We start from the raw sequence: 13,971 nt of genomic DNA on the forward strand, positions 1-13,971 counted from the left end.
TTTAAACACCCAAATTAAAACTCAGCATGCTCCAACCTCAGCTGCCTAGCTCCATCTAGCTACCTGCTAGAAAACTGCTGCCATGAAACAGCAGTAAGACAGACAGCTCCCCTTGCTGCTGGACTCCTTCCCACGTGTTGTTTTATTTATAGGATTTGGGGTTCTTTTTTAATCTGGTTCTTCTATTCCTCTGACAAATTCAGCTGGACAACCCCATAAACTGGCAAAGCACGATGACATTCACTTTATCTTTACACAAAGTATGGTAATGTTTATCTCAAGATTCCTCTTACATCAGAAGCATATCTTTACCTACCTGTGCTTAGTATTTTGTCAGCCATTTTCTGCAAGAATGAGGGAATCTGTTGCTGAACAACAGTATATCTTTGATCCCAATACTTGTCATTATAGTCCTCCTGAATCTTCTCCTTCTGCAGCTCATGCTCCTCCACCATGAACTCACTGAACAGTTAAAGCAGATGTTTAGAAGCAGGAAGTGATACAATAAGGATTACTTTTTTTGACCTGTAAACTGGTAATACAATCTATCAGAAATAAGGTCTCATGAAAATACATTCCAATCAAGAACTGAAATTAATCTATATTTGTAGTAAGAGAAGCTTTATGCAGAGTGTTTCCACTAATGTGCAATCAATTATGACAGAAACAGAATTTTATAGGGTTCACAAACCAAGTCTAAACGTTATTTGGTTGTCAGTGCAGAGGTGAGGAAGCTGGCCTTTGTCTGCCCTCTCATCACCAGGAAGGCATTAATTTTAGCTATTTTGAGTTTTGGCCCCTGTAGGATTCTGAAAGCGTGGGAAACTGAAATACTACATAAACTGTTAGACACAGCGAAATGCTTCAAATGATTCTACAAAAGACAAGAAACTTCAAAGAGTATTGTTAGCTCGTATCAAATTAGCATATTAGTGGACTACATTTAACATAAATTCACTGAGTTATCAGACTCACGTCCCATGAGAAGAGGACTCATCCCTGTTGTGAAGAGGATGAGGATGTGAGAGGAGAATACTTAAAGGGGGACAGGCATGGTAAGGTGGAATTTGAGTGGACTGCATATTTGAACTGTTGTGCTACTGACTTTTGCATATAACTTCCCTGAATTTGAAAAAAATGAAGCAAGTGAGAGTGTGTCTGACTGTATAACCACTGAATCAAATAAGAAATGTGATTAAACACTCTCCAGCAGCAACCCTTCCCTGCAATGCTGCCTTGTCTACCTACTGCTGCCATGTCCAGGCCCCCAGGCTACGCAGACTCTGCAGAACAGAGGGATGGGTGCACTGAAAAGTAGAAGCCAAAGACCTGAACAGTATTTCTAAACTTCTGCATTTCATTTTCATTCCTTAACTGTTCTTTACCTGTATGGATCATTAATGATGCCTCGATATATCCACTTTTCCAGAATTTCAAAATAAGGCACGCTGGCTGCCTTGGTTAAATACAGGCACAACTCCTGGGCCTGGCTGTCCCCCGTGTAATTGAAAGTCTTGTCATGGAGTAAGCTCAGGGTTGATCCTCCCATACACTCACCTTTATCCACAGAAGTAGCTAAAATTTAAAAATACAGATGTAAGACATAAAGCTGACGCAGATTAATTACACAACCTTAATGAAGTTAGCAGCTGATTAGCTGACCACCCCAAGTCACAGACCTCCATGTCAGCTGTAGACCCTTGCTGTGAAGATGCAAGGCCATTCCACCACACAACCAAAAGCTTACATCCTGAAAACCCTGAAAGGAAAACCCAAATGATCCACAGTCTGAAAAAGCAATAACCAAATAAACCCAACCCTCCAGGGAAGGAGAACTGAACTCAGGTAGAGGCAAGGTACGTGGTGGCTGAGTCCAAAAGCCTCCTACACCGAGGGGACCATGTACAGAGATCCACTTTCCAAGTGGTAATGGAAGAAACACACTTCAGTGGCTTGCCTGAGAAAACTCGGGTCTCAAAAGCACTTCTGTTGTCAACTGTAACACTGTTAGGCATGCATATAGCTCGAACACCAGGATTTAGGTAGGTTGATAGTGAAATTTTTACTTTGCCGTCACAAAAGGGACATAGGGACAGAGAAATACAGTACTGCAAACGAGTTTTGGATCAAAGGAAACCTTAATGTAGTTGGCTAACTGCTGTGTTCTAAAAGCTGAAAATTTCAGAAGTGAATACCAAGAGGGATCATCCAATTCCAGACTGTAAACAGAACAGATGTTTACATCCAGATAAATTCTCTGCGCTGAGTAGAGAGAAATTCTCATGCCAAAGAGTTTAACCAAAATTATCGAGGTAACTGCATCTGTGACCAACAACCTCATGCAATGGCACAGGCTGGGACCAGATGGCTGAGGAGCAGCACTGCAGAGGACAACCAGGGTGTCCTGGTGGACAACCAGCTGATTGTGGGTCAGCAGTGTGTCCTTGCAGTGACCAACACCAGCAGCACCCAGGGCTGCACTGCTGGCGATTATTGCCCTCTGCCCTGCACTGCTGAGGCCACCTCTGGAACACTGTGGTCAGTTCGGGGTCCCAGTATGAATGACAAAATGAAGAGTCTGGCAGAGGTTAATAAGATGGTGGGGGGCTGGTGCCCAGGACATACAAGGAGAGCCTCAGGGAGCCGGGCTTGTTAGCCAAGAGAAGAGCAGATGAAGCTGGGGGCTGTCAAACATCATCCCTTCACTATCCAATGGATGGTTCTAGAGGAAATTGTATGAGACTCAGAATCACAGAATCATTCAGGTTGGAAAACACCCTTGGGATCATCGAGTCCAACCCTCAGCCCTACTCTACAAAGTTCTCCCCTACACCACATCCCCCAACAGCTCATCCAAACGGCCCTTAAACACACCCAGGGATGGTGACTCCACCCCCTCCCTGGACAGCCTATTCCACTCTCTGACCACTCTTTCTGTCAAAAATTTTTTCCTCATGTCCAGTCTGAACCTCCCCCGTTGCAGTTTAAAGCCATTCCCTCTTGTTCTACCACTAATTCCCTGTGAGAAGAGACCAGCACCAACCTCTTACAATGTCCTTTCAGGGAGCTGTAGAGAGTGATGAGGTCTCCCCTCAGCCTTCTCCTCCTCACACTAAACAGTCCCAGCTCCTTCAATCTCTCCTCACAGGATTTATTCTCCAGGCCCTTCCCCAGCCTCGTTGCCCTCCTCTGCCCTCGCTCCAGCACCTCGAGATCTCTCTCGTATTGAGGTGCCCAAAACTGGACACAACACTCCAGGTGTGGCCTCACCAGTGCAGAGCACAGGGGGACTATCACCTCCCTACTTCTGCTGGCCACACTATTTCTAATACAAGCCAGGATGCCGTTGGCTTTCTTGGCCACCTGGGCACACTGCTGGCTCATGTTCAGCTGCTTGTCAATGAGAACCCCCAGATCCTTCTCTTCCACACAGCTCCAGCCACACCTCCCCAAGCCTGTAGCCATGCAGGGGGTTGTTGTGGCCCAAGTGCAGTCCTCCCTTGGAGGAGCACAGTGACAATATCAGAAGGGCAAAAGTAACAAGAAGGGCAATTCCAGTAGGAGATACAGAAAGAAATGTTCACAGAAAGGGTGGTGAAGTCATGAGAAAGGGCCCAGAATGGTGGGGGATCTCCATTGCTGGGGATTACCCAGACTCGCCTGGACATGGCCCTCAGCAACCTGCTGTAGCTGTGACCAAGGGGATGGACTAGAAACTTCCAGGGATTCCTTCCGGTTGAATGAGTTTGTGGTTATACATCCACACACAGCTGGAGAGGCATTTGGAAAGAAGCTGAGTAGAGACAGCAGTGGTGGAAACAACAGATCCAAAAGGCATGGATTGTGAAGGTAAAAGGCATGGACTTGCCTCGTGACAGCTCTGAAGGGCAGATTCAGCCCTAGAGTCCACTGCTCTCAAAAAAGAGCAGTACTCTGACAATTCCCCTTGGCTTTCTTCTTTAATATAAAATAACATTAAAATGACACATACCCTGCCTGTATTGCTACTCTGTACAGCTTTCAGAAGTTGTCATGCACCTGTCAAAACGTAATGACTGTATTTTTGAAATTTACCAAGTGAAGCAAGAATCTCCAGGGTCCTCATTGTGGGCTGGATATAAAACCAGAGTTTCTGCAGTGACAGAAGTCCCTGTCTCTGAAGATGTTCCAGCTGGGTAATCAGTATCATGTATTCCTTGATTAGAGTCCGCATAGCAGCAGCCAGGGCATGATTTACCTGTCCGTACTCGAAAGAAGACTTCTCCTCTATAAACCTGTAAAAAGAAAAATGGAAACTTTTTCAGGCAAGGCACCTTCTATAATTTTCAGAGTTTTTATCGTCAGGACACTGTACGAGTAGATCATGCATTGGAAAGCGTACCCAGCTTCAGCTGGAGTTTCAGGTTTCACATTTGCTCTGTGCCCCGCTGTCTATCCCCCATCACCACATCTCCTAGTATGGAAAGCTGTGGGAAGACGTTTCCTCGCAGATTGCAGGGGAACTAGAATTATTTGCAAAACCACTATGTAAAAAGTGAGAGCCAGGATTTTCAAGGCAATTGTCTTTGCACAAGCAACAGATTAGAGGACAGGAAAAGATCTCAAAAGGAAGCAGTGTGCACCCAGACATGTGGGGAAAGCACTGTTGCTAGCCTCCACACCACACACCACAGCAGAGCTTCATGTGACCACATTTAGATGTCAGTGGAGAGAGGCAGATGCTTCTGAACACAAGTCATATCATCTGGGAGGAGACACGTAAAAGAGATTGGATGAATCACATCCTAAAATGCTTCTTTCTCTTTGCTGATCTTTTAGAATCAAACGCAGACACCTACATAACAAGCATCTGCTGTTAGTGAGGTGTACCTTTTAACAATTACTTAAGTTAGCTACCAGAAACTAAGCAGCAGTAGGCTCTCCTGCTCAGAAGCACACAAAGGTTGCCTCAGTCCTGGATGCCCAGTGGAGAAAAAAAAGCAGGAAACATGAAAAAATTCACAGCAGAATGGTAAAACAAGCCAGAATAAGCAGACATATCCTATTTGCACTGTGCCTGAATGTACCAAGACCAAGTTTGGACAAAGTAAACGTGAAATGAATGAAGAAGTGAACTGGCAGCACAGTGGAGAAACCTGGCAAAAAATAGATGCAGCTAAAACCACTTCAAATAAATTGTCGTTCTTATTTTATATTCCCATAGGTTTAAATTAAGCTTGGAATTTAACATCTGCACAATGATAGATTCTCTATTCTACAGCCTGATGGTCAAGGGAGAACATCCTCCTCTGACAAAAGTCAGCTTGGTACCTGGTGACAGCAGAGTAACTTGCTGCTACAGGAAGAATCCTGGTCACCAGCTCCTTGATAGACAAGTCCAAGTTTGGATCGACTGAAAACGCTCGGTTCTGCCTGCCTACAATAGGCTGTGCTGTGATGTATCTTCCATCCACACCGATCAGAACGTACAGCAAGTCCTCCACGATCATGGATTCTTGCGAGGCTAACGGCAAGGTACCTGTTTTCAGAGAGACAACAAAAAAAAGAAGACAATCAGAACATGCCATAGTACTACCTGATGGTCCATTCGTATCATTTCAGTCTAGTACCTGAAGCTTGAAAGGGAGACATACTACCATTTAAAGAGAACAAAGGAAGATCATATAAAACTGAATCAAGATACAGAGAAATAAAACTGAGTTAGGGTCAACTCCAAAATCATCTACTTTGCCTTCCAGGAAAACAGAATCCTTTGCTCTTTTATAACCAAAGCAAACCAAGTAGACAGGGCTATACATCTCACATCTGTGGCCAAGAGAACATCACTCACAGCTTGTGCTGCTGATCCTTCCATCCAAAAGGGCTCGGCTATACTGGACCCGAGGAGCTCCAATCTTGTCAACAACTCCCCCTACCTCCCCTCCACTGAAATATTCCAATATCAGGATTCAGTTCAAATACCGACACAAAGAAATGCTAGCCCAGCAAAAGCTGCAGGTGACCTGCGAACTGTAGGGCCTCTGAATGGTGCAGTCAGCTACAGACCAGCTGCAAAGAAGCATAAAGGACTCAATCCAAAAGATATCAAGTGTATCAGAAGATCAGGGAACAGAGTGGCTACAACGCTAACTACAGCAAAGCTTATCCTGTGAAACACGGCAACAATCCCTCTCCATTTGTAGGATTGTACGTGAGAGAGCAGTTACAAGCTTGCTGGAACACACCCTCACAGCACATCCCAAAGGGCCCTGGCAGAAATGCACTGGTGGACAAGCTATTTAACAGCACTTCCAAGAATAAGCCTACAGTTTTCATGCCCCCCTTAGACACAGCCCAAATCCACATCAGGAAGAGGCTACAGGTTTCTTGTAGGAGCCTCCACAGTTCTAGGGAACGGAAACATGAGTTTCTAACTCAGCTGTTCTCTTCCAAAAAATACCTAAATCTAATTATGAATAAGAAACTATACACAGTTCAGCCTAAGGCTAGAATACAATGGCGAGAGATTAGTCCCCTGCTGCTCTGGTGAGAAGAGAGACAGCACATCAAGGAGGTTGTTATAGTCTTACTGGAGAGGATATTGAGCCGGGTGGATTGATGAATATTCCCTTGTCAGGTACAACTACAGATTTTTCATCTTAGAATACAGATACGATACTCCTACAGTAGGATTTTACGAAGGCAGTGAATCAATGGAGAAAAAGGACTGGGAAAGTCAAAGCCATTAACATCCCATGGTTCAACAGTGGGACTGGAATTCAGCACAGGAGAAACACTGTGAACAATATAAATTTGGGGGATTTTTTTTTGAACCCCACTCTTCATCTGCAGAGTGCAAAGAGCCAAGTTTTGCTTTCATCCTGAGTGTGATGAAATCTGAACAGCACTTCTGAACAAGTACGAAACATTAAAAGTTAATGCAATTTTCCCTGTGTATCACATACCTATAGGTACCGTTGTGTCAGTGCTTAAACTGGTGCCAATTAAGAAATCGCCAATAAGTGCAGGTCTCTCATACACCCAGGATGGAAATACTGGAATGGGCTGACCAGAATTCTTCTTGTTCTGCTTATCTCGGAGGATTTTTCGTGTAAGCTCAAGAGGCTGTTGGAAAAAGAGAGAGAGAGAGAGAAAGGAGAAAAAGAGATCTTCAGAAGTCCAAGAAATATTGAATTTTAAGAAGAAATTGACTGTAAACTGTTAACTTGAGAACAGAAAGTAGCATAGCTGATATTTCAGTAGCACAGTGTGGGATTTAGTCTCCCAATGCCATCTAGTCTATTGGTCTCAGTGCTGCAGAGGTGATTTTTTATACAGTTGGCCTTCTTTTTATTGGAGGGTACATCAAATAACACCTTTCTGCACCCGTCCCCACCAGCCTGGGTGTTAGGGCTCACACAGGGGAGCAGAACGGGGACATGCACAATCACCAGGCAGCTTACTAGTTTGCAAAGCGCACCAGGAGCAGTAAGTGGTAACATCTTACTCCAGGGGCACTCGCAGACAGGCTAACGAACACCTCTGATCTCGGTTTCTGCGCAGTGCCCACTGAGTAGCTGCATGCCCGATGCCACCCAGATAATCCACCTGCAGAGAGCTGGAAAATGATGGAGTTTTTTACTCTGAAGAGGAGTCAGCGACAGAAGCAAGCTCTTAAAGACCAAAAGACTCTCCACTCCTGGCTCTGGGTCTCTGACACTAAAGTAAATGGAGTGCAAGATTAACTATCAGCTGGAGAGCGCTGCAAGATGTACAACCTACATGAACATTTAGAGCCCCAAGCACACAAACACAGGGGACATGCTTATGAATGCTATTTCTTAAACTCCACAGATGTGTATGTGAAATGGGATAAGCACAGGGTCATTTTATTCTCAGAGGAGGTCTCAGTGGAGAGAGGAACTTGGGAAAGAAGCAAATGTACGTGTGAGCTTTCATCTTAAAGAACGGCGCTCTGACGCGTGAGAGGTAGTTGATGCACACTGTGGCTGGCACAGGCCATTTTTCACATTCTCAGAGCTGCCCAGTGCCAGGTCTTGAAATCCTTCAAACAAGCATCAGCTGTGGGGCCGCTCCTCCAAGCAGCACTGGTTCCAGGCATGTTTGCTGCAGCCTCACCACTGGCATAACACCAGTACAACGTCCTCAGGGCAGAGAGGCACCCCAAAGCAACGCTATATTTCTGCTTATACTGCATATGTGTGATCTGCCAGAAGGACCTCAAATTCCTCTTCTCCCCTAACAAAACCAGGACTCTTACAGGAGGGTATGGAGAAAGATGAAGCATCAAGTAACTCAAAGGATAGCTAAACTTCACATAAAATAGCAGATCTTAGCACGGGATCGAGTCCTTCATGTGGGTGAACAACTTGAACTCCTTTATAAACCTTAAACCCATACAGTGAGAAAATACTCATCCACTGAAGCAGTATAGAATAGTTTACTTGTCAGTCACAATCTGGACACACAGACATTGGCTAAAAGATCACAACATCACGTGCATTTCTCTATCACCTTGAGCTCCAGGTCATTAAAGGAAGACCTGGAGTGGAAGATTTCCCTGTAGCACTGGCCCTGTGCAACATGGCTGTATGAACAAGCTTCTGCTTAGGAAGAGGGCAGCAATCATCTTCCCAAATGGCAGGGAGGAATGAGTTGGAAGAAAAGCTCCAGAAATCATAGACCTCGCCATCACATCATCTCCATGAACCATGCATACTTATGAGAGCAGACTAAGAAAGTATCTAAGTCCAAAAGCTTCTGAGGCATTGCGCTAATTATGGGAGACCATACAAGCTAACAGAGCCAGGTAAGATCTCAACAGCACGTGTGCATGGAAGACAGTACTATAAAACAGAGATAGTTCAGTGAAATGGAGTATATGAAAGTTACATCTTGGAAATTCAGAGACATGAAGTAATTTCTGTCTCCAAATGCCAAAATGAAATCAGATCATAGACTCATAGAATGGTTTGGGTTGGAAGGGACCTTTAAAGATCATTCAGTCCAACACCCCTGCCATGGGCAGGGACAACTTTTACTAGATCAGGTTGCTCAAAGCCCCGTCCAACCCAACTTGGAACACTGCCAGGGATGGAGCATCCCATCTAAATCTACTCTCTTTCTGTTTGAAACTGCTGCTCCTTGTCCTGTCACTATAGGCCCTGGTAAAGTCTTACTCCATCTTCCTTGTAAGCCCCCTTTATATATTGAAAGGCTGCAGTAAGGTCTCCCCAGAGCCTTCTCTTCTCCAGCTGAACCCCCCCAACTCTCTCAGCCTGTCCTCACAGGGGAGGTGCTCCAGCCCCTGAGCATCTTCGTGGCCTCCTCTGGACCCGCTCGAGCAGGTCCGTGTCCTTCTGATGTTGGTGCCCCCAGAGCTGGACACAGCACTGCAGGGGGGCTCTCACGAGAGCGGAGCAGAGGGGGAGAATCCCCTCCCTCACCCTGCTGCCCACACTGCTCTGGATGCAGCCCAGGGTAAAGTTGGTTTTCTGGGCTGCAAGTGCACATTTCTGGCTCATGTCCAATTTTTTTTTCACCAGTATCCCCAAGTCCTTCTCCACAGAGCTGTTCTCCATCCCTTCATCTCCCAGTCTGTACCAATAGTGGGGACTGCCAGGACCTTGCACTTGGCCTTGCTGAACATCATGAGGTTCACATGGGCCCACTCCTCCAGCCTGTCCAGGTCCCTCTGGATGGCACATCCCTTCCCTCCAGCGTGTGACCGCACCACACAGCTGGGTGTCATCGGCAAACCTGCTGAGAGTGCCTTGATCCCATTAGGTATGTCACTGAGGAGGACATTAAACTAGTATTGGTCCCAGTATGGACCCCTGAGGGACACCGCTCGTTACTGGTTTCCATTTGGACATTAAGCCATTGACTGTAGCACTCTGATGTGGCTGTCCAGCCAATTCCTTACCTATCCAGTACTCTCCTTTCCTTCTTGGCCCTGGAAAATACTTACTGTAAAATTTCCTACTTCCACACTACACAAGAATTAGCCCAATAGCTCCTAGTGCCTCAGAGAAATCCCTGAAACGAGATGAGCTCACAGCACTGTGAGGGAGCATGCTGGCACCACCATCCCTGTGAGCTCACAGGCTGGGTGGAGTAAGGGTGTGGGCTGTGGCATCTGTCCCTAATAAGAGGGCAGGGACTGAGGCCTATTCCTTATAGTCATCGTGACAAGGAGCAGCCAGAACCCCTGAAGCAAATGCAGAACCTCCTTCCCGAGGGACTGCTTCCTCTTCACTAGCAATTGGCTGGGATAACAAGAGGCAGGGAGCTTTTTCTGGAGTTCAACTAGCTCTAGCATGAATTTGTTAACTGACAGTGTTCAAAAAAGCTGATGCAGTTTTGGCTATAAAGGGCACAGCTACCTGAAAGGGAACAGGTAACTTTTACCACCTCGATGATTCTTGAGCTAAAACTGGTCTAAGCAGCAACTCCAATCACTGAAAGATCACTAGGTGATCTAACCGTGTCAAGTAATCACAGGGCAGATGGTACAGCACTTGAGGCACCGGTGACAAAGCATGTCTTGGGGGCATGAATCACTTCTCTGCAACTTCAAATTTAGATCATTGTCATTACAGGCTTCGATGACAGCCTGGATAAAACTCCCAGGACTGAAAGTGTGGCCCTCAGGTGTCAGCCTGGCACTTAAAAGCCCATGGGATAGGGTGGTGGTTTGCCACTGTCGTGCTGATGAACCTGCATCTGCTATCTTAAGCAATGACAGTGCCCAGATTCATCGAGGTAGAGAAAGAGCTCACCTTCGAGCTCAATGAATGCCAACTGCACCAAAGGGCTCCCTGCACTGCAGCCCTGGCGCCAGGGAAGATGGGCTGCAGTGGGCACACACTGGACTTAGAGCGCATGATCAAGGAGGTGTGGTGAGGGCAGCTGGGCTTTGTTGGGTCTGGCCAACAGAAGGTCTAAGAGCAGCCTACAGGAAGGACAAGTACCAAGGTGATGGGTGAAACCTAGCTCCTCAGTGGCAGGAAGTTCAGGCAGCCACGGACAGAAGCTGCCTTCTGGGGGTATTGACATCAGGCATGAAGAGACACCTCTTCCCGCAGAGGGGGAGCAGCCATGGGATGGGTCAGCAGGGAGGTGGGGTACCTCCCTCCTGGGGGGCTGCAGGACTCAGATGGACAAAACAACAGCTGCCCTGATCTAGTCTGGGTGACAGTGTTGCCGTGGGAGAGAGGCTGCACTGGACAACCCCAGCAGTTCCCTCCACCAGGGCCACAATGAATCTGTGGAAACACTGGCAGCTATCCTCCATGCCCCATGAATGAAGATGGTGCCACAAGGATCACAAAGAGAGTTGCTCAAGTGAGAGCCTCACGTCTGTTAATGCAGTGTGAAGGATCACTCCAGGGCTTGTGCCAGCACACAGCCTGGCTTCTAGAAGAGAGGTGGAGAAATAAATCAATTGTAATTATTATGACTACTTGACAGCCCTCCTGGGAAGTGGCTCTAGCAGAAACTCTGGGTCTAGAGATTTCATCTATGTGTGTTGATACAGACCTATTAACTCAATGGCCCTGAGCACCTGCCCGTTAGGGCCTTTTTATCAGTTTCAGCTCTCTAAGTCTGAACAAAGTATAAATGGAGCAGCAGTGAGGCACAAATCTTTGAACTGGTCTGCATTGTCATTTCAATTCCTCTAGTTGGGAACTGCATATCCCAGAGAACACCACACTCTTCTTTCCTCTTTTAGGAAGTCTGCACATAAATCCTATTAAAAAAATCATCTGTCTTACTGGAAATTCATCTTCCCTTCATGATCCAAATCAACCACTTGACTCAGATCACCTGTGAAGGATTTGGATGAGTCAGGCATGTATTTCAGTCTGTGCAGACATGTATTTCACAGTGTATGTGGAACAAGGCTGGTTTCATCACTGTCTGACAGAGGGAGGGGCTTGGACTCTCTCTGTTTAGGATGTGAATTCCCCTTCATCACATGCACATACAGCCCTTCAAGCTGAGAGACCTGTCAGGTGCCCCAAAACACCGGACATGGAGGGTCCATTCCTCTAGCTGTCAATGGCCTGCAGTGATCTGACCACCACAGCAAACTCCCCACTTGGTGACATCATCTACTGCCATCACCTTCACCAGGGACAGGACGGCGTTCCCTGGAAGGTGTTAGCTCTGCTCAGCCACTGCCACAGAAAGATCTTCACAGACTGAGGAGTAACTGCACATCTGCTGGAGAGCTCAACAGCAAAGGCTGGCGGGACACATCGCGAATGTGAACGCTGCCACGTGGCCAAGACAGGCCCAGCAGAGCCATGACACGAGCAGCTGAGGGAAGCACACACCTCACCAACGCGGACAGACCCCGTGCACTAACGAGGCATAGATGTGCCTCCACTGAGCGAGGGCACAGGACTGCCACAACAGAGGCTGCAGATGGAGAAGACCCCAGCGTGTGATTTCTGAGCATCCACAAGCAGGCCAGCATCCTCAGAAACAGTCACCTTCAGAGCCTGGAGGCTTGTCCCCTGTTAGATCTTATTGATCAGTCATCAGAAGGCAGAAACAAACCTCCGGGACAAAGGTAAGCTGCAAAATTTTAAATGGAAGCATTTGCACATATTGTCCAATTACTCACACACTACAGACATCTGAGCATCTTTTTCCCCTTCTCCACACTTATCACTCTTTCACCTCTGTCCAAATAACTGTCCACACACAGTTGCTCCTGTGCCTTCTGCAGCCAAAATGCCCTTATCTCGATCCACAAGCTTTTTGTTGTATTTTTCTCCCCGCTGTCCTGTTGAGCAGGGTGAGTCAAGGTCAACCCATCACAGTATAGCTATTTATACAAATGATCACAGGAAACAGATGCTGGGATTTAAGAAATAATTGCCCCTTTGCACTTCCTGCCTCCCGGCCTACTGATAATGAAATGCTCGCTTAACTCTTTTCTAAGCCTGTGCAATGATACAGTTTACTTCTACAGCAGGTTTTTTAATTCCTTATTGTCTTTGGGATCACTTTGCAGCATTTATTTCAGGAACTCAAACAGCTAAGTAGAGGGAACGGCTGTGTCCACTTGGGGAATGATTACGTGAGGCATTGTACCCACATTATCTGAGAGAGTGGAACTTCTAGCCAGGATGGAGACACTCCACAGGGGCTGGTGAGCTCCTGAGCAAGCACTGCCACAAGCAGAAAAGGAAACGTCAGCACAGCTTAAAGTGGTCATTTGAAATGGGAAAATTAAATAACATTAAACCCCTCCAGTCAGAACTGTCATGGCCTAAACTTGACTTTAAAAAGGCCGCTTTTATTAAGAACAGCACAAAGATTTAATATAACCTGACTCAGAAATTTTGAGAGACAATTTAGATTATCTGCACAGATAGGAACATTTATAATTCCACTAGATGATAAAAGTTAAGAGCACAGCTATACATGTGAGCAGAAGGGAAAGATTTTGTACCCAAAGCCTGGGAAGAAACAGTACCTGCTGTACACTGGAGTTGGCTGTGACACTGCCCAGCTGCTTGCGTAGCTCCTCAAGCTCCTGCAGAGATATCTTGGAAGTAGACGAGGGAATGGAAAAATTTGTGCTGCCACTGGTTGCTGCATTCGCTGCAAGTTCAGCCCTTTCTTTAGCATTTTGTTGCAAATACTGGAGTGTCTGTATATACACAAAAAAGAAAAGGTTTTGTGAATGCTGATCAGCATACACTAAAGCGAAAAACATATGACCAGAAGACTGTTGTGCTGAATCAGACCACAGGTCTTTCTGTCACAGATTCCTGTGTCTTAGTGGTTTATATCAAGAAAAGTGTAATAGTGCTTTAATAATTAGGTAAACACTAGAACTGGTGCACGCTGACTGGTGCAATGCTGACTTCCAAAAGTCAGGCTGGACTCAGCAACAGCCTTACTCCAGAACAGCACTACTCAAAGCTTGCTGCTGTCCTGCAAGAGGACACC

The 13,971-nt window shown here is 46.3% G+C and overlaps 1 protein-coding gene across 8 annotated transcripts in view; it reads right to left on the bottom strand.

The window, feature by feature from the left end:
• Positions 1-13,971, bottom strand: part of TUBGCP2 (tubulin gamma complex component 2) — a 38,424-nt gene that overhangs the window by 20,263 nt on the left and 4,190 nt on the right. For all 8 annotated transcript variants that reach the window (XM_074830121.1, XM_074830122.1, XM_074830118.1 and 5 more), the window contains exons 4-9: positions 13,493-13,669; positions 6,945-7,104; positions 5,311-5,518; positions 4,075-4,274; positions 1,386-1,575; positions 317-462 (exon numbers count right to left, since the gene is read on the bottom strand). In XM_074830121.1, the coding sequence (XP_074686222.1) occupies positions 317-462; positions 1,386-1,575; positions 4,075-4,274; positions 5,311-5,518; positions 6,945-7,104; positions 13,493-13,669 (1,081 nt within the window). The remainder of the gene's footprint in view (positions 1-316; positions 463-1,385; positions 1,576-4,074; positions 4,275-5,310; positions 5,519-6,944; positions 7,105-13,492; positions 13,670-13,971) is intronic.

The sequence above is a fragment of the Strix aluco genome, chromosome 7, assembly GCF_031877795.1.
Source record: "Strix aluco isolate bStrAlu1 chromosome 7, bStrAlu1.hap1, whole genome shotgun sequence".
In the NCBI taxonomy this organism is placed as follows: Eukaryota; Metazoa; Chordata; class Aves; order Strigiformes; family Strigidae; genus Strix; species Strix aluco.